This window comes from Hemiscyllium ocellatum, chromosome 25 (genome assembly GCF_020745735.1).
Source record: "Hemiscyllium ocellatum isolate sHemOce1 chromosome 25, sHemOce1.pat.X.cur, whole genome shotgun sequence".
NCBI lineage: Eukaryota > Metazoa > Chordata > Chondrichthyes > Orectolobiformes > Hemiscylliidae > Hemiscyllium > Hemiscyllium ocellatum.
In genome coordinates this window covers 2,617,533-2,644,221 of record NC_083425.1, presented here as the reverse complement: position 1 = coordinate 2,644,221, position 26,689 = coordinate 2,617,533, and the positions used below count along the sequence as shown (strand labels likewise).

Here is a 26,689-nt window from a genome sequence, read left to right as displayed (position 1 = left end):
CTAACTGCTGTTAAAAGAATATATGAATGAGTTTTGTTTTTAAGCAAGAAAATAAATTGATTGTAATCACTGTTTTTAACAAATGGCAAGAAAGAAGCATAACTTATTAACTTAGAGTTCTTTAACTGAATTCCCCTTTAAAAATCTCATATGTACAAACAGAAGCACAACAAGGATATTGAGGGTGAAAAGAGAGGGGGGAAAGAAACAAGATGAAGATGTTCAATAGTACCAATCCATATCACAGGAGTTGATGACTTACTTTCTTTTGATTTCTTTCAGTTGTTTGCTGTTGAGAAAATATTTTTTGTACACCAATGCTGTCTTTCATTGGTTGAGAATTTGCCCCTATCACTGTTGTCAAGGTGTCGTTTTTCTCTTTCTTTTTAAAGGGCAATGACAACAGTCACTCTGAGATTTTCTGTTACTTCTCCACACAGTTGAGGTAAAGAAAGATTGAGGCTTTCTCTTTGCAGACTTGATGTTTGTGCTCTATTGTTCACGTACAATATTGGTTCCTCATTAAGAGTCTACCGTAAGACGACCGTAGAGCCGCCACAAGGGTATGTGGAGAAGGTGGCACCTGCGGTCAAGGTCAGTCAGTTGCAGCAATGTGGCAGGTCCAAATCAGTACTCCTGGCGGATCAACAGCAACATGATAGGCCCAATGTGGTGCTCTGTTAATGGAGCAATGGCGGTGACAGTGGCCCCAGAGTGGGACTCCTGGAATTGACTGTGAGGTGAAGCATTGGTGGGCACAGAGCCTGTGTTGGAGACCCCCACCCCGATGTAGCGTGAAAGGGAAGAAGAACATTGTTTTAGATATATCTTCAGTAGCATAAAATGGCACTGGAATTTGGTGACACATTACTCATTTTGTTGTATTCATTTGTTAAATATAAGTGACAATAAATCATTCAATTCAATGACCTTAAATAAAAGGGGTACATAAATGGCAGTCATTAGAGTCATAGAGTCATAAGGATGTACAGCATGGAAACAGACCCTTCGGTCCAACCTGTCCATGCTGACCTGATATTCCAGCCCAATCTAGTCCCACCTGCCCGCACCCAGCCCATATCCCTCCAAACCCTTCCAATTCAAATGCCGTTTAAATGTTGCAATTGTACCAGCCTCCTCCACTTTCTCTGGCAGCTCATTCCATACACGCACCACCCTCTTTATGAAAAGGTTGCCCCTTAGGTCTCTTTTATATCATTCCCCTCTCACCCTAAACCTATGCCCTCTGGACTCACCGGCCCCAGGGAAAAGACGTTGTCTATTTATCCTATCCATGCCCCTCATAATTTTGTAGACATCCAGCACTTCCTCCTCTGTAATATGGACATTTCCAAGGTGTCACCCTCTATTTCCCGACATGTATATCTTCCATATCCTTTTCCACAGTAAATACTGATGCAAAATACTCGTTTAGTATCTATATCTTCCATATCCTGTCTATACCTGACATATGCTTCCCTCTCTTTCTCAACCAAACCCTCAATTTCTTTAGTCATCCAGCATTCCCTATACCTATCAGCCTTACCTTTCACCCTAACAGGAATGTACTTTCTCTGGATTCTCGTTATCTCATTTCTGAAGGTTTCCCATTTTCCAGCTGTCCCTTTACCTGCAAACATCTGCCCCCAATCAGCTTTTGAAAGTTCTTGCCTGATATCATTAAAGTTGGCCTTCCTCCAATTTAGAACTTCAACTCTTAGATCTGGTCTATCCTTTCCATCACTATTTTAAATCTAATAGAATTATTGTCACTGGCCCCAAAGTGCTCCCCCACTGACACCTCAGTCACCAGCCCTGCCTTATTTCCCAAGAGTAGGTCAAGTTTTGCACCTTCTCCAATAGGTACATCCACGTACTGAATCAGAAAACTTTCTTGTGCATTCTTAACAAATTCCTCTCCATCTTAACACTATGGCAGTCCCAGTCTATATTTGCAAAGTTAAAATCCCCTACTATAACCGCCCTATTATTCTTACAGATAGCTGAGATCTCCTTGCAAGTTTATTTCTCAATTTTCCTCTGGTCCTTTGCGTTGAAATTGCTGGCATTCCTTTCTCTGGTTTCTTGTCTGTACCTCGTCTTACTGATGAGTATCCTCAAAGAATTCTGTCCCTTCAGACAGGAGGCTCATCCAAATTGTTTTCTAGACTTGAACATCTATTTTATATCGCCTGAGCTAAGCCTTTAAGGAATCTCTGTTTCATCTGGGATTTCGCCGTTCATCTTAATGGAGGGATATATCCAAACATGCCCTATGATTAGTTGGTAAAAGACTTGAATCTTCTTGAAGTTAAGGCTGCAACCAATGTTTCCTTATACTTCTGTTTAGCTGAACTCTCTGAGAGTGCAGAGAAGACATTGATATTGTCATCCATCTATTGAAATTCCAAGGGCTATGTTTCATTTTGTCTGGTTGAGGATGAAACGTTTTCTGCCAATACTATAGACAAGACCTACACTATTGGGGAGCATGTTCTTGATGAGATGATGAATGATGACGATGAGGGAAAAAGGATGAACGGAATGACCATCATTGATCTCTTTTTGTCGAGGATGTTGGTGAATGTCACTGGACAAGCCAGCCTTTGACAGTCTTCTATAGCACTTCATGGTTGACTGAGTCAAAAGCCTTGGTTGGTTTGATGAAGGCCACATGGAGTGGCTGGTCTTGTTCCCAACATTTCTCTTGGAGATGGCAAACAGTGAAAATTATGTCCTTATTTCAACAATTTGATCAGAAACCACACTGGCCTTCTGGATGGATTTCTTTAGAGGAATCCCATCCACATCTGCAGCTTTGTCCATTCTTTGCGCCTCTAATGGTGGCTTCAACTTCTGCTATGCTAGGTGGTATTCCAAGATCATTTCAAAAGGGAGTTTGGGATTTCCTCAAATGCATGGCTTCAAAGTTACTTGAATTGTTCTCTCTATTGAAGACTGCTGTTTCCTTTATCTCAAAAGGGACTTGTCCTTGCTTTGCGCAAGACCGTGGTTGTTGGCACGAAAGAAGTGTTTCAGTTCCATAGCTTTCTCAGTCCACTGTTGGTTCTTGATGTCACTTTTCTTCTTTGTAGCTCCACCTTTGTAGTTTGAGGTCTCTACTTTGCCTTAGGGATGATTGTCATTCTGCCAGGCATGGAGAGCTCTGCTTATCGATGAATTTTGGGATGATGCGCTCATTCTTATCAAAGCAGCTTTGATGTTCTGTGCTTCTATAGCTGATGATTTCTTCACAGTATGAAATGATGGCTGCCTTCAGCTCTTTCCTGACTTTCGCCACTTCAATAAGTGAATGTTTTGGAGATTTTTGTGAAGATGTTGAATAGTTCACTGGCCTGCTCAGCTTTTGAAGCTGCTCAGCATTGATCTTTTTTCTGAACTATTTCTTTATCTTCAGCTGCTTCTGCTAGTATATGATAGCATTAGATGATAGACATGATGATTTGTCCAGCAGGCCTCTGCACTCGTCATCACTTTGGTAATGTGGACCTTCTAGTGTCTCAATGGAATGGTACCAATGTTGATCGTTTGCCAGTGCTTGAATCATGGATGCCTTCAAGAAGTCTTGAACTTGTATTTTTGGCAGAACAATATGTTGGTGATGATCAGCTGGTGTTTTGCACATTTAACGAGCAGGAGAATCCCACTGAAGTTGCATTTCCTGACTGCATCCTTTCCAATGGTTCCTTTTTCAGAGTCTGGAGTCCTTCGGATCCCTGGCATTGAAGTTTCTGAGGATTATTTTATCTTGGTTAGGGATGTTGGGGAGTGTGGCATCCAGGGAAGAGTAGAAGCCGCCTTTTGATTTATTGGTGGCATCGATGATTGGGCATAAGCACTCATTGTCTGCTTGCTGGTTCTTAGCAAGTTCGTAGGTGAAGAGTCATGAGGTGATTGTTGATAACAACAGTGAGCTCTGAGAGTCAGTTCATGAGTTTATTCTTGATAGCAAATCCAATTCCATGTGTCATGGGTTGATTCTTGGATTTTCCTATCCAAGAGAAAGTATAACCACCACCACCACCACCACCACCTTCCTGGCAGCTGCCTATTATTCATGTTTTTTGCAGGGTAGCAGTATCTGTGTTGAAGTGCCTGTTCATGCCATACAAGGACCAGATCTCTGTTCCAAATTATTTTGCTTGTTAGTCCATGTTCCAAGTTTGAGTTTGCCTTCAATTTTCAGTGAGCCCACTGGATGTGGTTTTCTAACGAGATCTTTACAAGCCCTTTCACCATGTGGAGTGAGTAGAGTGGATCCTGAAGAAGGCTGCTTTGTCATGAAGAAAGCTGTCAAAATGCTCTCCTGTTCCTATTCCAGGAACAAAACGTTTGAGTCAAACTCTGCTGCATAACTGACAGTCCAAAGCTGGGGACTCTCATGTCTCTGAATCCTGTTCTGGTCACTTTTTGGCAGTTGCTACAGGACTGTTGTTTTGGGAGGGCAGGGTTTGGATCTCTAGGTCGATGCTTTGAGATGTAAGTAAATGCACAGTATGAAAAAAAGACCTTGATGGCTGGGGTTCTTGCTGCTGCTACAGTCTTCGTCCACTATTGCACTCATTCATATCATGTGAATAACTTTAGCCTGAATCACAGTTGAGATTGTGCTGTGCCTGCTTTCTCCCCTCTGGCCTTACTGTTGTGCGTGACCCTGTCCTTTCTGTGGATAGTCATCCTGCCGTGGTGAGAGTCTTGAGTGTGCTGTTGATCCCAAAAGCTATGCCATCAGGAGTTTTCAATGAGTGATAAAAACTAGATGACTCATAGACCCTAGTAACCGTGAAGAGTAAAAGCAAATGTCACGAGGCATACAGTTAACCCATCCTTCTTCCAAAACAGTCTATTCGATCAGGGCCTTATTCCAGCAGTCACTGAAAGATGAATCTGTCACACTTACTGAGATTGAAATGGTAGGACTGGGGTTGATAAGTCTATGACCAGAAAGTGATCTGAACTTGGAACAAACAATAACAGCATTGAATCGTTGCAAAATTACCGAAGCGCATATGCTGAAACAATTTATATTGACTACTATCATAATAAGATCTGCAGTTTGAGAATATTTAGTAAGCCAAATACAATATATGGCACAACATTCTCAATAACCTTCAACTTCACAAGATCTCCTGCTTTTTGATTACTGATAATTTATATGGCAGGGAGACTGCTTCATTAATATCAAAAAGAAATTTAGAGTGTGATAATCACACAGCAAATAAATTCTCGAATTAACAACGATATGCTAATCCTATTTCAGAGATGCCTTTGTAAATGCGACTGCTATAACAGTAATTGGTTCATACTGTTTCCCCAATTTAGTTGGTTGCCTGACAAGCGAGTGGACACTATGTAAATTGATAAGGATTGAGAGGAAGATACACAAGTCTTGATTTATGATTTGGTGCATAGGTGCAAATAAGAATTCCTCAGTAAATCTGAGATTAGAATAATGCAAGAATGGGTACAATGCTGGCACATTCACATTGGCCTTGTGACATCCAAACATTTCCAACTGTTCTTAGATTTTCATCATGCATAAGAAATACAATTCGAAAATTCAAAACAATTTTTTGTTCTAAATCTAGAGGAGCTTAATTCAGAAAAGTGCGAGGTGCTGCATTTTGGGAAAGCAAACCTTAGCAGGATTTATACACTTAATGGTAAGGTCCTAGGGAGTGTTGCTGAACAAAGAGACCTTGAAGTGCCGGTTCATAGCTCCTTGAAAGTGAAGTCACAGGTAGATGGGATAGTGAAGAAGACGTTTGGTATGCTGTCCTTTATTGGGCGGAGTATTGAGTACAGGAGTTGGGAGCTGCAAATGTGTTGCTGGTCAAAGCACAGCAGGCCAGGCAGCATCTCAGGAATAGAGAATTCGACGTTTCGAGCATAAGCCCGAAGGGCTTATGCTGCCTGGCGCTTATGCTCGAAACGTCGAATTCTCTATTCCTGAGATGCTGCCTGGCCTGCTGTGCTTTGACCAGCAACACATTTGCAGCTGTGATCTCCAGCATCTGCAGACCTCATTTTTTACAGGAGTTGGGAGGTCATGTTGCGGCTGTACAGAACATTGGTTAGGCCACTGTTAGAATATTGCGTGCAATTCTGGTCTCCTTCCTATCGGAAAAATATTGTGAAACTTGAAAGGGTTCAGAAAAGATTTACAAGGATGTTGCCAGGGTTGGAGGGTTTGAGCTATGTGGAGAGATGGGAACAGATTGGGTTGGGATATCTGGTCGGCATGGACTGGTTGGACTGAAGGGTCTGTTTCCATGCTGTACATCTCTGACTCTATAAGTACTTGTGCACATCGTCTGACTTAAGATTTAAATATGATTCAGTCATTCTGTGAAAAAAGGTTTTGTTGGGAAATGGCATAAATGAGGTGAAAGTATAAGAAGTCTCAACTTCCTTATTTTTAAAATGAGGGCAGAAAGTTGTTATTTTAAGGGGAAGAGAAAAACAAATGTTTTTCTTAAGGGGAGTGTTGTCCTTCTGCATCCTGCAGAAACATGGTGTGGTTTCCGTGACACATGTTGAAATGCTGAAATAGGCCTGTGCTGAAGCACAGATTATGTGTGGCCCACCCACGTGATATGAATCACTGGTTTGAGGGAAAAATAATGCATATTTCACCCATTGCTCACCATATCGGTTTTATATCAGCTATTTGAAGCAGAATGTGATGCTAACTTGACAACTGTAGAACATTAAAATTAAATCTGGAATTGCAACACAGCAGATCAGTTTTTTGAATTTATAGACCATCTTTGCCACAAATCCTTTCAGTTCATTGGAAACAAAAGCACCTTTTGTATTTTGAATAGCAAAAATATTCTAAATTCTAATATTTTAATATCATGTCAGAAATAAGTTTTTTGATGTCAGCTGTGATATTGAGTATTATAGTTAGTTATCTTGCAAGTTAACTCTCTGTTTTGATTTTTGTCAACGGAAATAGATTGGGGAAATGATGTCATGTTGGAAATGTGCCTAGTAATCTACAGCCCAGACTCATGCTTTGACGACACAGGTTCAAATCTTATTGCAATAGTGGGTGGAATTTATAATGAATTAATCAATTTTGAAATGTTGTTAATTCACTGAATTTACAACTGGTCTCAATAAAGTCACTATGAAGCTGTCATCAAAATGCATCAGGTTCATTCAATCCTTTCAGGCAAGTAATCTGCCATCTATACCCTGTTTGTCCTACATATGTTACCATATGGCCTGAAGCAAGGAAGGAGGCTGAAAGTGCAAAGAAGGGGTAGGAGGAAGCTGTGGGTGTATGGAGGGGGAAGATAGTTTTAAACAAAGGAATACTCTGCTAACCAGGAGTCAGGAAAATCTGAACTCACTAAGGTAAAGAATTCCTCACAATTGGGAACTGTAGCATCAGGTTGAATACGTTTTGGAGCTACTATCCGGAAAGAGAAATCAATGCATACAATGATAATGAACACTGTTGTGATTGTTAAGCATAATTCTGTGATGTGAAATGCAGTAAAAAGGTTAGTGACAGCCTGGTTAAATGAGACCAAAAGGTATAGAAGCTGACGTAGGCCATTCAGCCCATCAAGTCTGCTCTGCTATTCGGTGAGATCATGACTGGTGTTTAACTTCATTTTGCTATTTCCTTGGGGGCAGTTCATTAGATATATTCAGGAGGGAGCTGGACATGATCCTTGTGGCTAAAGGCATCAAGCGGTATGGTGAGAAAGTGGGAGTGGGATACTGAAAATGCATGATCAGTCATGATCATATTGAATGGTGGTGCAGGCTCAAAGGCCAAATGGCCTCCACCTATTTTCTATGTTTCTAAGTTTTTATCATAAACCTGACAATTCTTGATTGCCTCGATTAGAAATCTGTGTATCTCAACATTCAATATTTTTCATGACCCAGCCTCAGCTGAAGAATTCCGTACCCAATTCACTCTGAGAGAAAGTTCCTCTCACATCCTTAAACAGGTGATCTCTTGTTCTGAGATAATACCCTGGGATACTAGTCTCTCCCACAAAGGAAAACAACTGCTCCGCATCTGCCCTATCAAACTCTTTAAGAATCTTGCATGTCTCAATAAACTTCCAATTTAGTGCATATGCGATGAAACAGATCAGGTGTGATCTTGACAATACAGTAAAGGTAATTTTACACTTAAGGTTTTTTATGCTTAGGAGTTGTCTCACTGATTATAAAAAAAGACTTTTTGCTTCTGAATTAGGATGATTATCTTATGCAATTTAAATAATGTGGTTCTAAGAAATTAACGTTTACGTTGTGAGTTGTAGCTTAAAGTTCAGTGGAGGGTTGATCATTATTAAGGATATAGATGTATTACCGTCTGCTGCTGAGCGAAGCCAAGGAATATAAACTCGTCAACACAAACATTGAGGATATTGTTAGCACATGACTGCATCACCTCATAAATGAAATTGAGCCTCTGAAAACCAAAACGTTCTTCCAAAACCCAAAGTGCCTGAGGACAATCTTAAGAAGAGCCTTTGGGGAAAGACAATATAATTTGTACCCTATTTCTAGTCCTCATTTTAGCATTTTGGGAGAAGAATAGAGATTTAATGCATAAAACCAAGGTAAAGAAGTTGAAGGGTATGCTGGTAACATTATTTATTAAGTATTTAACAGAATAATATTTTTCATAATTAGGGGCACCAATCCAAGAGAAGAGAGGTAACTGTCAGGCTGACTTTGGTCTACCCTATTTCATTTTGCATGTTTCAGCCTTAAGATCTTTAAAGGTATGGTGCCAATGCTTGGGAATTTGTTCTCTGATAGATTTGAAATACTGTTGAAGGAGAGAAAGTCAAGAAATATTTTGTGTTTTTTCAAATTATGGGATGCTTTGATGTCGTGAGTAGAGAGAAGAGATCTTCTGCCAGGAGTCACTGGTTAGGAGATACTAACCTAGAATTTCTACTGAGAAAAGTTACAACAAATTTGTTCGTGCATGCATAAAATTGTTAGAACTTGGAATGTTTTTCCAGAGAAAGTAGCTGAGGCTAGCAATGTTGCATCTTTTGAAGAAATCACTTACAGGGACTGTGGCAATTCACTTTTTTGAATTAGAAATGGGAACAGATGCTGACCTTGCCAATGGCATCCAATTGAATGAATAATGATGAAATGTTTAAAGCAGAAGATATGAGTGACCATAAGAAATAGGAACAGAAGTCGGCCTTTTGGCCCCATGAATCAAGAGTATGTTGCTGGAAAAGCACCGCAGGTCAGGCAGCATCCGAGGAGCAGGAGAATCGACGTTTTGGGCATAAGCCCTTCATCAGGAATCGGGAATTTTGGCCACTTGAGCCTGTAGTACCATCTAACAGGATCATGGCTGATCTGATATCGCTCATATCTGCTTTCCCACATTTTTCTGTAGGCCTTGATTCCCTACCTATCTATTTTATCCTTCAATAAGCACAATTAAATTAAACATTAGGTCACTGTCCCAAATTAATCTGTGGCAATGAGTTCCAAAGACACTTGAACTTCTGAGAGAAGAAATTCCTTTTCAACTAAGTCTTAAATTGGTGCTGCTTCATTCGGAGACTATGCCCTCTGCTCCTAGACTTTCCCAGGAGCGGAGAGGTTCCCAGCATTTGCCCTGTCAAGCCCCTTAAGAATCGTATGTGTTTCAATGAGATCACCTCCATTCTGTTAGATTCCACGGGTAGAGTCCCAAACTGTTTAACCTTTGCTCTCAATCCCTCCATACCAGAGATCATCCAAGTGAACTGTCTCCGTTGAAATAGTATCTTTCCTTAAATAAGGGGGCTAAAACTGCTCTTGTTACTTCCAGACATGTCTCACCTTTACCTGGGTCAGTGAACTTACTTCATGTTTTGATCAGTGGTGCTGGAAAAGCACAGCAGGTCAGGCAGCATCTGAGGAGCAGGAACCTGATGAAGGGCATTTGCCCGAAACGTTGATTTTCCTGCTCCTCCAATGCTGCCTGACCTGCTGTGCTTTTCCAGCACCACTCTGATCTAAACTCTGGTTTCCAGTATCTGCAGTCCTCACTTTTGCTTAGTTCATGTGATGAGTGAATGATTTCTGTTCTGGGTTTTTTTGCAGTTTGGGTTCAGGTAAGATTCAGATAAGGTAAGGGAGATGTGAGCTCCTAAAATGCTGAACTATTAGGCTGAATTGATGTGCCAGATTTTGGAAGAAAATTACATTTTAATGTTATTAAAGCCCATACAGGGACAAGAATGGCTGTTGCACGTTCCAGGGTTCAAATGTTTTAGTAAGATCAGACATGGGGGTAAAAAAGGGGGAGGCGTGGCATTACTTGTCAAAGACAGTATCACAGCAGTGGAATGGACGATGGAAGAGGACTTGCCATCTGAGGTAGTTTGGGCTGAGGTTAGAAATAGGAAAGGTGAGGTCACCCTGTTAGGTGTTTTCTACAGGCCTCCTAATAGTCCTAGAGAAGTAGAGGATAATATTGCGAGGATGATTCAGGAAAAGAGTGAAGGTAGCAGGGTGGTTGTTATGGGGGACTTTAACTTCCCAGATATTGACTGGGAGAGCTATAGCTCGAGTTCATTAGATGGGTCGGTGTTTGTACAATGTGTGCAGGAGGGTTTCCTGACACAATATGTCGACAGGCCAACAAGAGGGGAGGCTATATTGGATTTGGTTCTAGGTAATGAACCAGGCCAGGTGTTAGACTTGGAGGTAGGTGAGCACTTCGGGGACAGTGACCACAACTCGGTGACTTTTACTTTAGTGATGGAGAGGGATAATCGTGCGCCGCAGGGCAAGAGCTATAGCTGGGGGCAGGGAAATTATGATGCAGTGAGGCATGACTTAGGTTGTGTGGATTGGAAAAACAGGCTTCAAGAGAAGAACACTAATGAGATGTGGGGATTGTTCAAGGAGCAGCTACTGCGTGTCCTCGATAGGTATGTACCAGTCAGGCATGGTGTAAAGGGCCTTGTGAGGCAGCCGTGGTTTAGTAAGGAATTGGAGTCCCTTGTGAAAGGGAAGAAGGCGGCATATGTAAAGATGAGGCGTGAAGGTTCAGTAGGGGCGATTGAGAGTTATAAGGTAGCCAGGAAGGAGCTAAAGAGGGAGCTAAGAAAAGCGAGAAGGGGACATGAAAAGTCTTTAGCTGGTAGGATTAGGGAAAACCCAAAGGCTTTCTATAGGTATGTCAAGAATAAAAGGATGACTAGGGTAGGTATCGGTCCAGTCAAGGATAGTAGTGGGAAGTTGTGTGTGGAGGCGGAGGAGATTGGAGAGACATTAAATCAGTACTTTTCATCAGTATTCACTCAGGAACAGGACACTGTTGCTGATGTGAATATGGAATCACAAATAATTAGAATGGATGCCCTGGAAATATGCAGGGAAGAGGTTTTGGGAATATTGGAAAGGATGAATATAGATAAGTCTCCTGGGCCTGATGGCATTTACCCCAGGATCCTATGGGAAGCTAGGGAGGAGATAGCAGAGCCATTGGCCTGGATTTTTATGTCGTCATTGTCAACGGGAATAGTACCAGAGGACTGGAGGATAGCGAATGTGGTCCCATTGTTCAAGAAAGGGAGTAGGGATAGCCCTAGTAACTATAGGCCAGTGAGTCTGACTTCAGTGGTGGGCAAAGTCTTAGAGAGAATGGTAAGGGATAAGATTTATGAACATCTGGGTAGGAATAACGTGATCAGGGATAGCCAGCATGGTTTTGTGAAGGGCAGGTCGTGCCTCACAAACCTTATTGAGTTCTTTGAGAAGGTGACTAAGGAAGTGGATGAGGGTAAAGCAGTAGATGTTGTGTATATGGATTTTAGTAAGGCGTTCGATAAGGTTCCCCATGGTAGGCTAATGCTAAAACTTCGGAGGTATGGCATTGAGGATACATTAGAGGTTTGGATTAGGAATTGGCTGGCTGGAAGGAGACAGAGGGTAGTAGTTGATGGATTATGTTCATCTTGGAGCGCAGTTACTAGCGGTGTACCACAAGGATCTGTTTTGGGACCATTGCTTTTTGTTATCTTTATAAATGATCTAGAGGAAGGACTTGAAAGCTGGGTAAGCAAGTTTGCGGATGACACGAAAGTCGGTGGAGTTGTGGATAGTGAGGAAGGAAGTGGTAGGTTACAGCGGGATATAGATAAGTTGCAGAGCTGGGCGGAAATGTGGCAAATGGAATTCAATGTAGCTAAGTGCAAAGTCGTTCACTTTGGTAGGAATAACAAGATGATGGATTACTGGGCTAATGGTAGGCTACTTGGTAGTGTAGATGAGCAGAGGGATCTTGGTGTCTATGTACACAGATCTCTGAAAGTTGCCACCCAGGTAAATAGTGCTGTGAGGAAGGCATATGGTGTACTGGGCTTTATTGGCAGAGGAATTGAGTTCCGGAGTCCTGAGGTCATGTTGCAGTTGTATAAGACTCTGGTGAGGCCTCATCTGGAGTATTGTGTGCAGTTTTGGTCGCCATACTATAGGAAGGATGTGGAAGCTTTAGAACGAGTGCAGAGGAGGTTTACCAGGATGTTGCCTGGAATGGTAGGAAGATCGTATGAGGAAAGGCTGAGGCACTTGGGGCTGTTCTCATTGGAGAAGAGAAGGTTTAGGGGAGATCTGATAGAAGTGTACAAGATGATTAGGGGTTTAGATAGGGTCGACACTGAGAACCTTTTACCGCTAATGGAGTCAGGTGTTACTAGGGGACATAGCTTTAAATTAAGGGGTGGTAGGTATAGGACAGATGTTAGGGGTAGATTCTTCACACAGCGGGTTGTGAGTTCATGGAATGCCCTGCCCGTATCTGTGGTGAACTCTCCTTCTTTATGTTCATTTAAGCAGGCATTGGATAGGCATTTGGAAGTTATTGGGCTAGTATAGGTTAGGTAGGACTCGGTCGGCGCAACATCGAGGGCCGAAGGGCCTGTACTGCGCTGTATCCTTCTATGTTCTATGTTCTATACCCTTGCTTCAAAAGTAAAACAGACTCATTTGTCCTGACTTAATTTTTCTGCAGAAACGTGGATATATTTATTTGCTGAACAGGAACATAGAAACAGAAGTAGGTCATTCAGCTAGTTGAGCCTTCCCTATCATTCATTACGTTCAAGGTTGATTGAACACTTCAATGCCTTTTACTCAATACCATCCTGATAACCCTGTATACCACTGGAAATGAGAAATCGATCAATTTCTCCTTTAAATATACCTCAAAGACTGAGCTTGCACAACCCTCTGGGCTAGAGAATTTCCAAGGTTCACAACCCTCTGAATATAATATATTCTCTTCATCTCGGACCTAAGTAACATGCTCCTTATTTTTAAATTGTGCCCCCAGTTCTAGACTCTCCAACCAGGGGAAAAACACAGGCAATTCTTGTATAACATGATGGTTGCGTTCTTGTGCAACACCGCACTATATAAAAATTGTGCAATAGAAATAGTATGTAAAGTGTTGGCAGTGCAATTTTGTGATAGCCAACATGTTTTAAACATTCGTGTCTTAGAAATAGTGTCACCCTATGGCATTACAGCCAATTCGCATTGACAGTGCGCGTATCGCAGAATACCTGTACCTGCATTTAACTTGTCTATACATTTAAGCATTTTGTATGTTTTTGATGATTTCCACTTATTCTTTGAAACTTTAGAGAGTACAGGTCTTTTCCTCATGAAGGGCTTTTGCCGAAAACATCGACTCTCCTGCTCGTTGGTTGCTGCCTGACCGGCTGTGCGTTTCCAGTACCACACTATTGACTCTAATCTCCAGCATCTGCAGTCCTCACTTTCGCCTAGAATACAGGCCTGGTTTACTCAGTCTGTCTTCTTGGGGCAATCTTGCCATCTGGAAACAAACCTGATAAACCTTTGTTGTTCTTGCTCTCTGGCAATTAAAATAAGGATACCAAAGCTGTACACAGTATTTTAGGAGCTGTCTATCCATTCTCTGATACAATTAGATCATAAAGATGTACAGTATGGAAATTGACCATTCGGTGCAAATAGACCAGATATCCTAACCAGTGATGTATCTCCAAGGACACCCTTTTTTATGTTTACTCTTTCCAACCACTTATTGTTTAAGAAATGCTCAGCACATCTATTTCTCACACCTAAGTGGTTAACCTCACATTTTGCCACATTTTATTCCATCTGTCAAGTGCTTGCCTACTTGCTAAGTCTGTCCAAATCCTTCTGAAATGAAGCCACTTTACATTTTCCACAGAACAGACATTCCCGTTTAGCTTTGTATCAACTGCAAATTTGAAAATATTACATTGGGTGCCCAACTCCAAAACATTGAGATATATTGGGAACATCAAGGACCTAAGCACTGATGCTTGCAGTAACCCCACTAATCACAGTCTGCTTAACTTAACTGACCCATTTATTCCAATTCTCTGTTCGCCCACCATAAATTCATACCTGTACATTATCTCCTACCCATGTGTTTTTCTAATTGGCCTCCTGTGGGAACTTCATCAAAAGGTTTCTGAAAGTCCAAGTCTACTATGTCTATTGGCGCTCATTCAGCCATTTTTTTCTTAACTCTCTCAAAATATTCCAATAAGTTCATTAAACACTTAATTTCACTTGTAAATCTGTGCTGACAATGTGCAATCACATTAGTAGCAACCAACTTTCTGTTTGTTCCATCCTTTAAAATAGATTGTCGCTTTTTCCCTACTACTGGTACAAAGCTTATAGGTTTGTCAGTCAGTTTTCTCTCTTGCTTTTCTGTCCTCCCTATAATCACAACAATCATTCCTCAGTCCATAGAATTTTAGAAGAAAATCACGAGTGCTTTGACTGTTTGTTTCTATCACCACCTCCCTCACAACGGGTTTGGTTGGCTGTTTGCTGAGAATTATAGAAGTCAAGTTGTGCCCGAGAGTCTAGAGTTGCTGTTTTCTTACAGTTTTCACTTCCTGGAAACTTGAATTGCTGAATTTCTGCAGAGCCCCAGTACAAGAGATAGCTCAGGGCATGATCTTGTAGTGAAATGTGAGCATTTCATTGCAGACTGCATTCTGTATGTACAGCTGGGTCAGACAAATAATGTGTTCTGAAGTTGGAGAGAGTGTTTTGAGTTTCTTGCCACTTTTAATATCATAAGGCAAGGAATGAATCCTATTTAAGATCTGCAAGCAATTTTTGTCCAATTTATTGTCTTTAGATTGATTATGATTGAAAAGACTTGCACACCTTTGGCTGTACATGCAAGTAAATCACAAAATCTTGTAACTGATTTGCCACATATACGTACTGTGATGAATACAGCATTGTCGCTTCAACAGGACATTGCAAGTAGGTGCTGCTGCAATGAAAATGACTATTTCCTTCCTGCCTTTCCTATCTACTGTGTGTAACTACACTCAACTGGTACTTCACTGAGGAACTTTACTGATTCATTAATTTCTAGAAACCAATTAATTAAAGTAGTTAATATCACTTGTGTTGCTTCTAAAATACCACTTTTTTCCTGTCTTTTTTGATAACTCTTCAGCTTGTAGAGATGGAGACATTATTTTGCTAGTGATCTGGCTACTTAATTTATTGGCTGATTTAATTTTCAACTTAGCAAACTATTCAATTGAGTATGGGCGAACCGTGCTTTGGAAAGTTAAAAGCATTGAGACATGATTGTGTGGTTCACGTTGCATTCACATGGATCATTAGTGCTCCCTGTGATCGCTCCTGTGTTATGAGGAAGAACCTTTTTGTTTCCATGATGATTGACTTTGTTATTAACTTGTTTGTCACAGGATCAAACCCATAAATTACAACTATACTGCAAGTAGGATCAAACAATGTTCTCATTTGCATAAATTACTATAAATATTTGAGATTTATATAGTTAGTATTTTTTATTTACTTGTGGGAGGTGGCATCCCTGGATGGCCAGTATTTATTGCCCTTCGAATTGCCCTTGAGAAGGTGGTGATGAGCTACTTTGTTGAACCGCTGCAGTCCATATTCTATATATTGGCCCACAATGCCTTTAGAAAGGGAATTCCCAAAATTTTGACCCAGCTACAGTGAAGGAATAGTGACATATTTCTAATTCGGGATGGTGAGTGGCTTGGAGGGAACCTTGAAGGTGGTGTTGTTCCTCTGTACCTGTTGTCCTTGTTCTCTAGATGGAAGTGATTCTGGGTTTGGAAGATGCTGTCTAAGGATCTTTGGAGAATATCAGCAGTGCATTGTGTGGATAGTGCATTCTGATGCTACTGAGCGTTGGTGATGGAGAAAGTTGAGGCTTGTGGGTGGGGTGCCAATTATGTGGGCTGCTTTCTCTGGAATCAAGGATTATGGGGAGAATGGGTTTGAGAAACTTAGCAGCCACGATTGAATGGCAGAGCAGACTCGATGGGCTGAATGGTCTGATTTCTGCTACTATGTTTTAAGGTTGATGTAAAGCTTCTTGAGTGATGCTGGAACTGTACCCATCTAAGCATGTGAGATATTCCATCACACTCCAGATTTGTCTTGAAGATGGTGAACAGGCTTTGGGGATCAGAAAGTGAGTTATTCACTGTAGTGTTCCTAGTCTCTGATCTGCTTTTAAGCTACTGTGTTTATGTCAAGATTCCAGTTGAGATCCTGGTCAAGGATGTTGATACTAGTGGATTCAGTGATGATGGTAACATTGAATGTCAGAGGGTAGTGATTAGATTGTCTCTTATTGGAAATAGTCATGGCGTGGCATTTGTGTGGCGTGCATGTTACTTGCCATTTATCAGCCCAAGCCTGGATGTTGTCTGGATCTTGTTGCATTTGGACACAGACTGCTTCAGTATCTGAGGAGTCGCGAATGGTGCTGAACATTATGCAATCATCAGCAAGCATTCCCACTTCTAACCTTGTTCATTGATGAAGCAGCTGAAGACGGTTGGGCTGAGGACACTACCCTGAGGAACTCCTGCTGGGATGTCCTGGAATTGAGATACTGACCTCCATCAACAACCGTCATCTTTCTATGTGCCTGGTATGACTCTGACCAGTGGAGAGTTTGCCCCCGATTGGGAGGTCATGTTGCGGCAGTTGACTGTACGAGACTTTGGTTAAGCCATTTATAGAGTACTGTGTTAAATTTTAAAGTGTTCAAAAAAGATGTACAAAGAAGTTGCCGGGATTAGAAGGTTTGAGCTACAGGAAGAGGCTGAATAGACTGGAGTTTATTCCCTGGAGAATCGGAGGCCAAGGGATGACCTTATAGAGGCTTATAAAGTCATGAGGGGTATGGATAGGGTGAATAGCCAAGGTCTTTTTCCTAGGGTAGTGAAGTCCAAAACTACAGGACATAGGTTAAACGTGAGAGGGGAAATATTTAAAAGAGACATGAGGGGCAACTTTTTCAGTGTGTATGGAACGAGCTGCCAGAGGTGGTGGAGGAGGCTGCTCCAACATATTAAAGGCTGCCAAACAGGTACATGAATGGGAAGTGTTTAGAGGGATATGGGCCAAATGCTAGCAAAATAGGACTGCAGAGGAACCTCGATTATCCGAAGGACGTGAGCAGGGAGTATTTGTTCGGTTAATCGGATTCTGGGTAACATAGTTAGCCAAGCATCAGAACCTTGCAATCTTGTTCGGATAATACAAAATTCGGTTAATTGAATGTCGGATAATAGAGGTTCCTCTATACGTCAGTTTAGGATATCTGGTTGGCATGAACAAATTGGACTGAAGGGTCTCTTTCCGTAGAATCTCTGCAGTGTGGAAACAGGCCCTTCTGCCCAACAAGTCCACAATGACCCTTCAAAGAGTGACCCATTCCCTGAACCTATTACTCCATATTTATCCCTCACTAATGTACCTACCCTACTATCCCTGAACAGTATGGACAATTTAGCATTGCCAATTCACCTAATCTGCAAATTGTTGGACTGTGGGAGGGAACCAGAGCGCCCGGAGGCAACCTACACAGACACTGGGGGAGTGTGCAAACTCCACACAGACAGTTGCCTGAGGCTGGAATCGAACCCAGGTCCCTGACCCGAACCACTGAGCCACCTAGCTGCCCTATAATGCCTCTTCCCCTCCTGTATAACTCTGATTCTTTGATCCACTGATTCTAGTTTTGCTAGGGCTTCTTTATGCCATGCTAGGTCAAATGTGGCCTTGATGTCAAGGGCTGCCACTCTCACGTCTCCTCTGAAATTCACCTGCTTTGTCCATGTCTGAACCAAGGCTGTACTGAGGTCAGGAGCTGAGTGGCCCTGATGGAGCCTAAACTGGGTGTCACCAAGCAGGTTATTGCTGAGCAGGTGCTGCTTAATAGCCCTGTTGATGACCCCTTCCCTCACTTTACTGATGGTCAACAATAGACTCTGGGTGGTAATTAACTGGGTTGGGTTTCTCATGTTTTTTTTGTTGGGTAGGTGCCGGTGTCGTAACTGTATTGGAACAGCTAGGCTCGGGGAGCGGCAAGTTCTAGAGCACAAGTCCTTACTCTTGCTGGAATGCTGTCAGGGCTTTTCACTATCCAGTGCCTCTGACCATTTCTTGACATCATGTGGAGTGAACTGAATTGGCTAAAGACTGGTATCTAACGCTAGGGATCAATGGAGGAGGCTGAGATGCTCTTCAACCATGTCCTGAAACAGACTCGCTACCACAGCCACATCTGCTTTCTCATTGACCACCAGTTTCCTCATTTCCCCTCTTCCCACCTTACCCCAATTCCAACCTTCCAGCTCAGCACTGTCCCCATGACCTGTCCTATCTGCCAATCATCCATCCCACCTATCAGCTCCACCCTCCTCTCTCTCCTATCACCTTCCTCCCCACCTTCATCCACCTATTGTATGCTTGGATACCTTCTCTCCAGCCCACCCCCCTCCCATTTATCTCTCCATCCCTGAGGCTCCCTGCCTTCATCCCTGATGAAGGGCTTTTGCCTGAAACTTTGATTTTCCTGCTCCTCGGATGCTGATTGATCTGCTGTGCTTTTCCTGCACCACTCTAATCTAGACTCTGATTTCCAGCATCTGCAGTCCTTACTTTCACCTGCAGGTCTAACAGTCCAGGGGCTTGGATTAATGATTTGGATACATGTGTTCAAATCCCACCAGTAGCAGCTACAAAATGTATGTTAAGAGAATTCAATAAATCTAGAATGTTATGACACTGGGTTAATTAGCCAAACCAAACCAGACTCACTAACAATGGATTTAGAACTCTCAGTTGTTTCTTGGCATTCTGTGTGGCTGATTGGCCAACATTGCTTCTCCTTTGACAAATTCAACGTTCAGCCAGTTACTGAGGATAACAACATGTTGGTGCAGAAATGCCTGCGTCTATCAAACCATTTTCCTACCAATATTGATGTATTTCCGTTTCTCCTTTCATTTATATCCTGTTACTCGATATTTGTGCGATATTATCTTCACAAAGGAAGACAAATGTAATACATACTCAAGTATGTATTTGGACTGCCATCTCCTTATTTCCCATGATAAATTATCTTGTTTGGCTGTAGGGGAACTATATTTATTTTGACTAACCTTTTTCTCTTCACATATCAGTAGGGGCTTTTAGTATTGGTCGTATGCTCCCTGCAAGCTTACACTCATACTCTACTTCTCCGCTTAATCTTTGTCTTCCTTTGAATTTAAACTCTTCCCAATCCTCTGGTCTGTTTCTTTGTTTGTTTGGCTAATTTGTATGTCTCTTCTTTGGGTTTAATATAATCTCTAATTTCCCTTGTTAGTCATGGTGGGACCGTGTTTTCTCCCTCATCTTTATGCTAGACTGGGATGAATAAATTTTCCATTTCTTTCCTTCGCTCTTCAACTGTTGACCATTGCCTATCTAGCATCATTCCATTAAATAACAAGGCCCAGTTTATCAGGTCTCATACCATAGTAATTTCCTTTATTTCAGTTCAGGATACCTAGTCTCATAAATAACTGTCACTCTTCATCTTCATGAAAAACTCTATCCTGTTATGGTCACACTTTCTTAAGAGCCCTTGCATAATAAAATATGAACAGAATAGGTTACTTAGTCCCTCCAGCTTGTTCTGCCTAAGAGCAGCTATGTTGTCAATTATCCCTTCGTTGTTATTACAAAAACCCAGTCAAGCATCATCTATACAACTATACTGTATTCTTCCTTTATGCTGTTGCCACATACTGATCTTATTGCCGAATCAATACGCTGATTGAAGCCACCATATTTACAGTTGTAATTTTAATAATTGCATGTCTAATGTCCTTTTAATGCCTTGCTCAATATTCGCCCCTTGGTATTTCTAAGCTCAACCTGTATGAATTCTACTTCACTACAGCTAATATCCATTTTCACAGTGGCATTACTTTCTCTTTAAATCAGCAATGCTAGCCCACCTGCTTTTCCTTTTTGTCTGTCCTTTTCAAAAACTGAAAACTCTTATCCAGTTCCCATTCTGGTCACCCTGCTGCCAGTTCACTGTAATCCAAACAACAACACACCTGTTTAGATCTATTTGTGTGACTGATTCATCCATTTTATTGTGAGTGTTCCATGCATTAAGGCACAAAACCTTATGACTTGTCTCTTTAGCATTCTTTGTCCTGTTCACTGTGGCCCAGCTTGATTGAATTCTCTGCGTATCACCTTTCTTATTTCCCATTTTTTTTGTTTTAATCCTTGTTTTCCTGTCATCTGTCTCCCTGTGTAGGTTCCAGCCCCCTGCCATTTTCGTTTAAGCCATTCTCCACTGGATGTTGCAGTTACATCCCTCCGACATCAGTTCTGGTCCTGTCCAACTTGTACTGGCTCCAACTCCTCCACAACCAGTTCCAATGCCCCAAGAATCTGAAACCCTCCCCCTTAACCCATGTCTCTAGTCACACATTCATCTGATATATCCTGTTATTTCTGCTTTGACAAGCACATGGCACTTGTAGCAGTCTGAGATTACTACCTTTTGAGGTCCTCATTTTTTTCATTTGCTTCCTAAATCTCTATATTCTGTTTGTAGAACCTCATCTCTTTTCTGGCATATATTATTGGTACTGGTATGTAGCTAGACTACTGGCTGTTCACCATCCTACTTCAGAATATTCTTTAGCAACTCAAAGACAACCTTGACCCGAGCAACTGGGATGCAACATACCATCCTGGAGTTTCATATGTGACTATCCGTCTATTCTATAGCAATGTACATGTAAAATAAATGTTGCCTTCCCAGACACGCTCATCTTGTGAATGAATAATTTTTCTTTAAATATTGCCATCCCAGAGTTTTCTTGTATTTACTTAATTTATTACAATTATAATATCTGGTTTGCATTTAACAAGTATAAAATATCCAATTCCTCTGTTTTTGTAGAAATTCATTGAGTTTGAAGATTCTCAAGAGCAGGAGAAGAAGGACCTTCAGATTCGTGTGGAGGTGTTGGAATCGCAGACGCGACAGCTTGAACTCAAGGCAAAAAATTACGCAGACCAGAGTAAGTACGCTGAGAGTCTTGTACTGTAGTGTTTATTTTGGTAGGCTAATAATCCAGATACCTGGACTAATAGATCAGTGACAGGGACCTAAAAGTGTGTTGTATGGATTTTCAGGTTGAGGTGATTTGAAAACAAGGTCAGAAATTGTGGAGAATGGAACATTCCTATGGAGCCTTTTGAACCCAACAAATTGTAATTCTAAAATAAAAATGCAAGCTTCTGGAATTAGTGTTCATAAGGTCAAATAGGATAAAATTAGTCAATGGTCTGAGTCCTTATCGAGTATTGTGCTTCTGTTAAAGGAAGATTGAAGTAGTTCTTGGATGTAGGTTTGCTCGCTGAGCTGGAAGGTTCATTTTCAGATGCTTTGTCACCATACTAGGTAACATTTTCAGTGAGCCTCCGGATGAAGCTTCTGAAATGTCTGTAAATGAACCTTCCAGCTCAGCGAACAAGCCTACACCCAGAACCTCAACCTGAGCTACAAATCTTCTCAGACTCGCTAAGTAGTTCTCAACATATAGGTGAGCCTTGTGCTCTCCTACCCTCTATCCATTGGTAAACAAATCTTGTTTCTTCAACTAATTTTCTTCAGTCATCTTTATAACAGTTTTTTTGTCTTATCTCATGTTCCCCTGACAAGTATGGAGAGAATTGATTCCTTGGCATGGTTTCGTCTCTCAAACATAGAACATAGAAAGATACAGCGCAGTACAGGCCCTTCGGCCCTCGATGTTGCGCCGACCGAATCCTACCTAATCTACACTAGCCCAATAACTTCCAAATGCCTATCCAATGCCCGCTTAAATGACCATAAAGAAGGAGAGTTCACCACTGCTACTGGCAGGGCATTCCATGAACTCACAACCCGCTGTGTAAAGAATCTACCCCTAACATCTGTCCTATACCTACCACCCCTTAATTTAAAGCTGTGTCCCCTAGTAACACCTGACTCCATTAGCGGTAAAAGGTTCTCAGTGTCGACCCTATCTAAACCCCTAATCATCTTATACACCTCTATCAAATCTCCCCTAAACCTTCTCTTCTCCAATGAGAACAGCCCCAAGTGCCTCAGCCTTTCCTCATAAGATTTTCCTACCATTCCAGGCAACATCCTGGTAAACCTCCTCTGCACTCGTTCCAATGCCTCCACATCCTTCCTATAGTATGGCGACCAAAACTGCACACAATACTCCAGATGAGGCCGCACCAGAGTCTTATACAGTTGCAACATGACCTCAGGACTCCGGAACTCAATTCCTCTACCAATAAAGCCCAGTACACCATATGCCTTCCTCACAGCACTATTTACCTGGGTGGCAACTTTCAGAGATCTGTGTACATGGACACCAAGATCCCTCTGCTCATCTACACTACCAAGTAGCCTACCATTAGCCCAGTAATCCATCTTCTTGTTACTCCTACCAAAGTGAATGACTTCACACTTAGCTACATTGAATTCCATTTGCCACATTTCTGCCCAGCTCTGCAACTTATCTATATCCCGCTGTAACCTACCACTTCCTTCCTCACTATCCACAACTCCACCGACTTTTGTGTCATCCGCAAACTTGCTTACCCAGCTTTCAAGCCCTTCCTCGAGATCATTTATAAAGATAACAAAAAGCAATGGTCCCAAAACAGATCCTTGTGGTACACCGCTAGTAACTGCACTCCAAGATGAACATAGTCCATCAACTACTACCCTCTGTCTCCTTCCAGCCAGCCAATTCCTAATCCAAACCTCTAATGTATCCTCAATGCCATACCTCCGTAGTTTTAGCATTAGCCTACCATGGGGAACCTTATCGAACACCTTACTAAAATCCATATACACAACATCTACTGCTTTACCCTCGTCCACTTCCTTAGTCACCTTCTCAAAGAACTCAATAAGGTTTGTGAGGCACGACCTGCCCTTCACAAAACCATGCTGGCTATCCTTGATCACGTTATTCCTATCCAGATGTTCATAAATCTTATCCCTTACCATTCTCTCTAAGACTTTGCCCACCACTGAAGTCAGACTCACTGGCCTATAATTACTAGGGCTATCCCTACTCCCTTTCTTGAATAAGGGGACCACATTCGCTATCCTCCAGTCCTCTGGTACTATTCCCGTTGACAATGACGACATAAAAATCCAGGCCAATGGCTCTGCTATCTCCTCCCTAGCTTCCCATAGGATCCTAGGGTAAATGCCATCAGGCCCAGGAGACTTATCTATTTTCATCCTCTCCAATATTCCCAGAACCTCTTCCCTGCATATTTCCAGGCCATCCATTCTAATCATTTGTGACTCCATATTCACATCAGCAACAGTGTCCTGTTCCTGAGTGAATACTGATGAAAAGTATTGATTTAGTGTCTCTCCAATCTCCTCCGCCTCCACACACAACTTCCCACTACTATCCTTGACTGGACCGATACCTACCCTAGTCATCCTTTTATTCCTGACATACCTATAGAAAGCCTTTGGGTTTTCCCTAATCCTACCAGCTAAAGACTTTTCATGTCCCCTTCTCGCTTCACTTAGCTCTCTCTTTAGACCCTTCCTGGCTACCTTATAACTCTCTATCGCCCCAACTGAACCTTCACGCCTCATCTTTACATATGCCGCCTTCTTCCCTTTCACAAGGGATTCCAATTCCTTACTAAACCACGGCTGCCTCACAAGGCCCTTTACACCATGCCTGACTGGTACATACTTATCGAGGACACGTAGTAGCTGCTCCTTGAACAATCCCCACATCTCATTAGTGTTCTTCTCTTGAAGCCTGTTTTTCCAATCCACACATCCTAAGTCATGCCTCACTGCATCATAATTTCCCTGCCCCCAGCTATAACTCTTGCCCTGCGGCGCACACTTATCCCTCTCCATCACTAAAGTAAAAGTCACCGAGTTGTGGTCACTGTCCCCGAAGTGCTCACCTACCTCCAAGTCTAACACCTGGCCTGGTTCATTACCTAGAACCAAATCCAGTATAGCCTCCCCTCTTGTTGGCCTGTCTACAAATTTTGTCAGGAAACCCTCCTGCACACATTGGACAAACACCGACCCATCTAATGAACTCGAGCTATAGCTCTCCCAGTCAATATCTGGGAAGTTAAAGTCCCCCATAACAACCACCCTGCTACCTTCACTCTTTTCCTGAATCATCCTCGCAATATTATCCTCTACTTCTCTAGGACTATTAGGAGGCCTGTAGAAAACACCTAACAGGGTGACCTCACCTTTCCTATTTCTAACCTCAGCCCAAACTACCTCAGATGGCAAGTCCTCTTCCATCGTCTATTCCACTGCTGTAATACTATCTTTGACAAGTAATGCCACACCTCCCCCTTTTTTACCCCCATGTCTGATCCTACTAAAACATTTAAACCCTGGAACCTGCAACAGCCATTCTTGTCCCTGTTCTACCCACGTCTCTGTAATGGCCACAACATCGAAGTCCCAGGTACCAACCCACGCTGCAAGTTCACCTACCTTATTTCTTATACTTCTGGCATTGAAGTATACACACTTCAATCCACCCTTCTGTTTACAGGCACCCTCCTTCGAGATCGCTGCATTATTCATAACCTCCCTACACTCAAGGTCCTGTACCCTAAAGCTACAGTCCAGGTTCCCATGCCCCGGCGGAGTTAGTTTAAACCCTCCCAAAGAGCACTAGCAAACCTCCCCCCAAGGATACTGGTACCCCTCAGGTTCAGGTGTAGACCATCCTTTTTATAGAGGTCCCACCTTCCCCAGAAAGAACCCCAGTTGTCCAGAAACCGGAATCCCTCCCTCAAGTACACTATTCTCCAATGTCTAGATCAAATGGGCATTGTATTGCCATTGATGCCATTGATTCTCAACTGATGTCTACGTTATTTTGGGTGCTGTAATAGTTATTGGATAGTATTAAGGAAGAAGAAACCTTTTGCTTTCTTCTCCACCTCTATCAAGCCCAGTACTACATGCTGGTCTCTGTTGAAGGTGCTCAAGTCGTGGTATTTAACCAATATTAATCAAATTTGCAGTGTTGAGGAATATTAGAAAATCATGTAATTGTGAAGGATTGTCTAGTTATTCTTCAGAACGTATGTGCTGATGGGCTTGTTCGCAAAGTTTTGAATAGGCTTGGCTGTCTTATACCTATGACAGATCATGTCTGTGTGTGTGTGTCTCTGAGTTAAACTGACACATATGATCACTGTACACAAGAGGCCTTGACTTTGCTGTGCCATTAATATTCAATGGTTTTCACTGGTTATATTCCAACTTTATATGCAAATTTGAGGGTCCCTAAGTCTTAGCTCTTCCATCCAGTTGTTAAGATCTCTCATAATATTGATCTTGGAGTCTTTAAATATTGCATTGACTTCCATGTATACTAACAAGCCAGCTATTTAAAATAAATAGAGATAGAGATGTACAGCATGGAAACAGACCCCTCAGTCCATGCCAACCAGATATCCCAACCCAATCTCGTCCCACCTGCCAGCACCCGGCCCATATCCCTCCAAACCCTTCCTATTCATATACCCATCCAGATGCCTTTGAAATGTTGCAATTGCACCAGCCTCCACCACTTCCTCTGGCAGCTCATTCCATACACGCACCACCCTCTGCATGAAAATGTTGCCCCTTCAGTCTCCTTTATATCTTTCCCCTCTCACCCTAAACCTATGCCCTCTAGTCTGGACTCCCTGACTCCAGGGAACAGACTTTGTCTATTTATCCTATCCATGCCCCTCATAATTTTGTAAACCTCTATAAGGTCACCCCTCAACCTCCGCGCTCCAGGGAAAATGGCCCTCGCCTGTTCAGCCTCCCCCAGTTTCTCAAATCCTTCAACCCTGGCAATCTCCTGCAATTTTACAAAATTGCAGTTAGTCTAATATCTGTAGTAGGGAAATTGTTGGACTCTATAATCAAGGCTAGGATAACTGATCACCTCAAAATTTCAGTTAATCTGGGAGAGTCAACATTGATTCATGAAGAGTTAGGTCATGCCTGACAAGCCTCAAGCAATTTTGAAAAGGTGACAGGGTGATGGACAGAGACAAGTTGAAGGCTTACAGTTTATGTGGACTTCTAAAAGACTTTCAGTAAGTCCCACCACAAGGGACTGTTGGTTGCAGTAGAAGCCCATTGAAAGGAAGGCAAATTGTTGACATGAATTGGAAATCAGTTGAGTGGAGGAAACAGAGAATTGGAATAATAGCAAAGTATTCAAAT

At 42.1% G+C, this 26,689-nt stretch overlaps 1 protein-coding gene across 2 annotated transcripts in view; it reads left to right on the top strand.

Annotated features, from left to right (window-relative positions):
- The window catches only part of spag9b (sperm associated antigen 9b), a 285,882-nt gene that overhangs the window by 53,731 nt on the left and 205,462 nt on the right, over window positions 1-26,689 (top strand). For both annotated transcript variants that reach the window (XM_060844669.1, XM_060844670.1), the window contains exon 2: window positions 21,341-21,461. In XM_060844669.1, coding sequence (XP_060700652.1) covers window positions 21,341-21,461 — 121 coding nt within the window. The remainder of the gene's footprint in view (window positions 1-21,340; window positions 21,462-26,689) is intronic.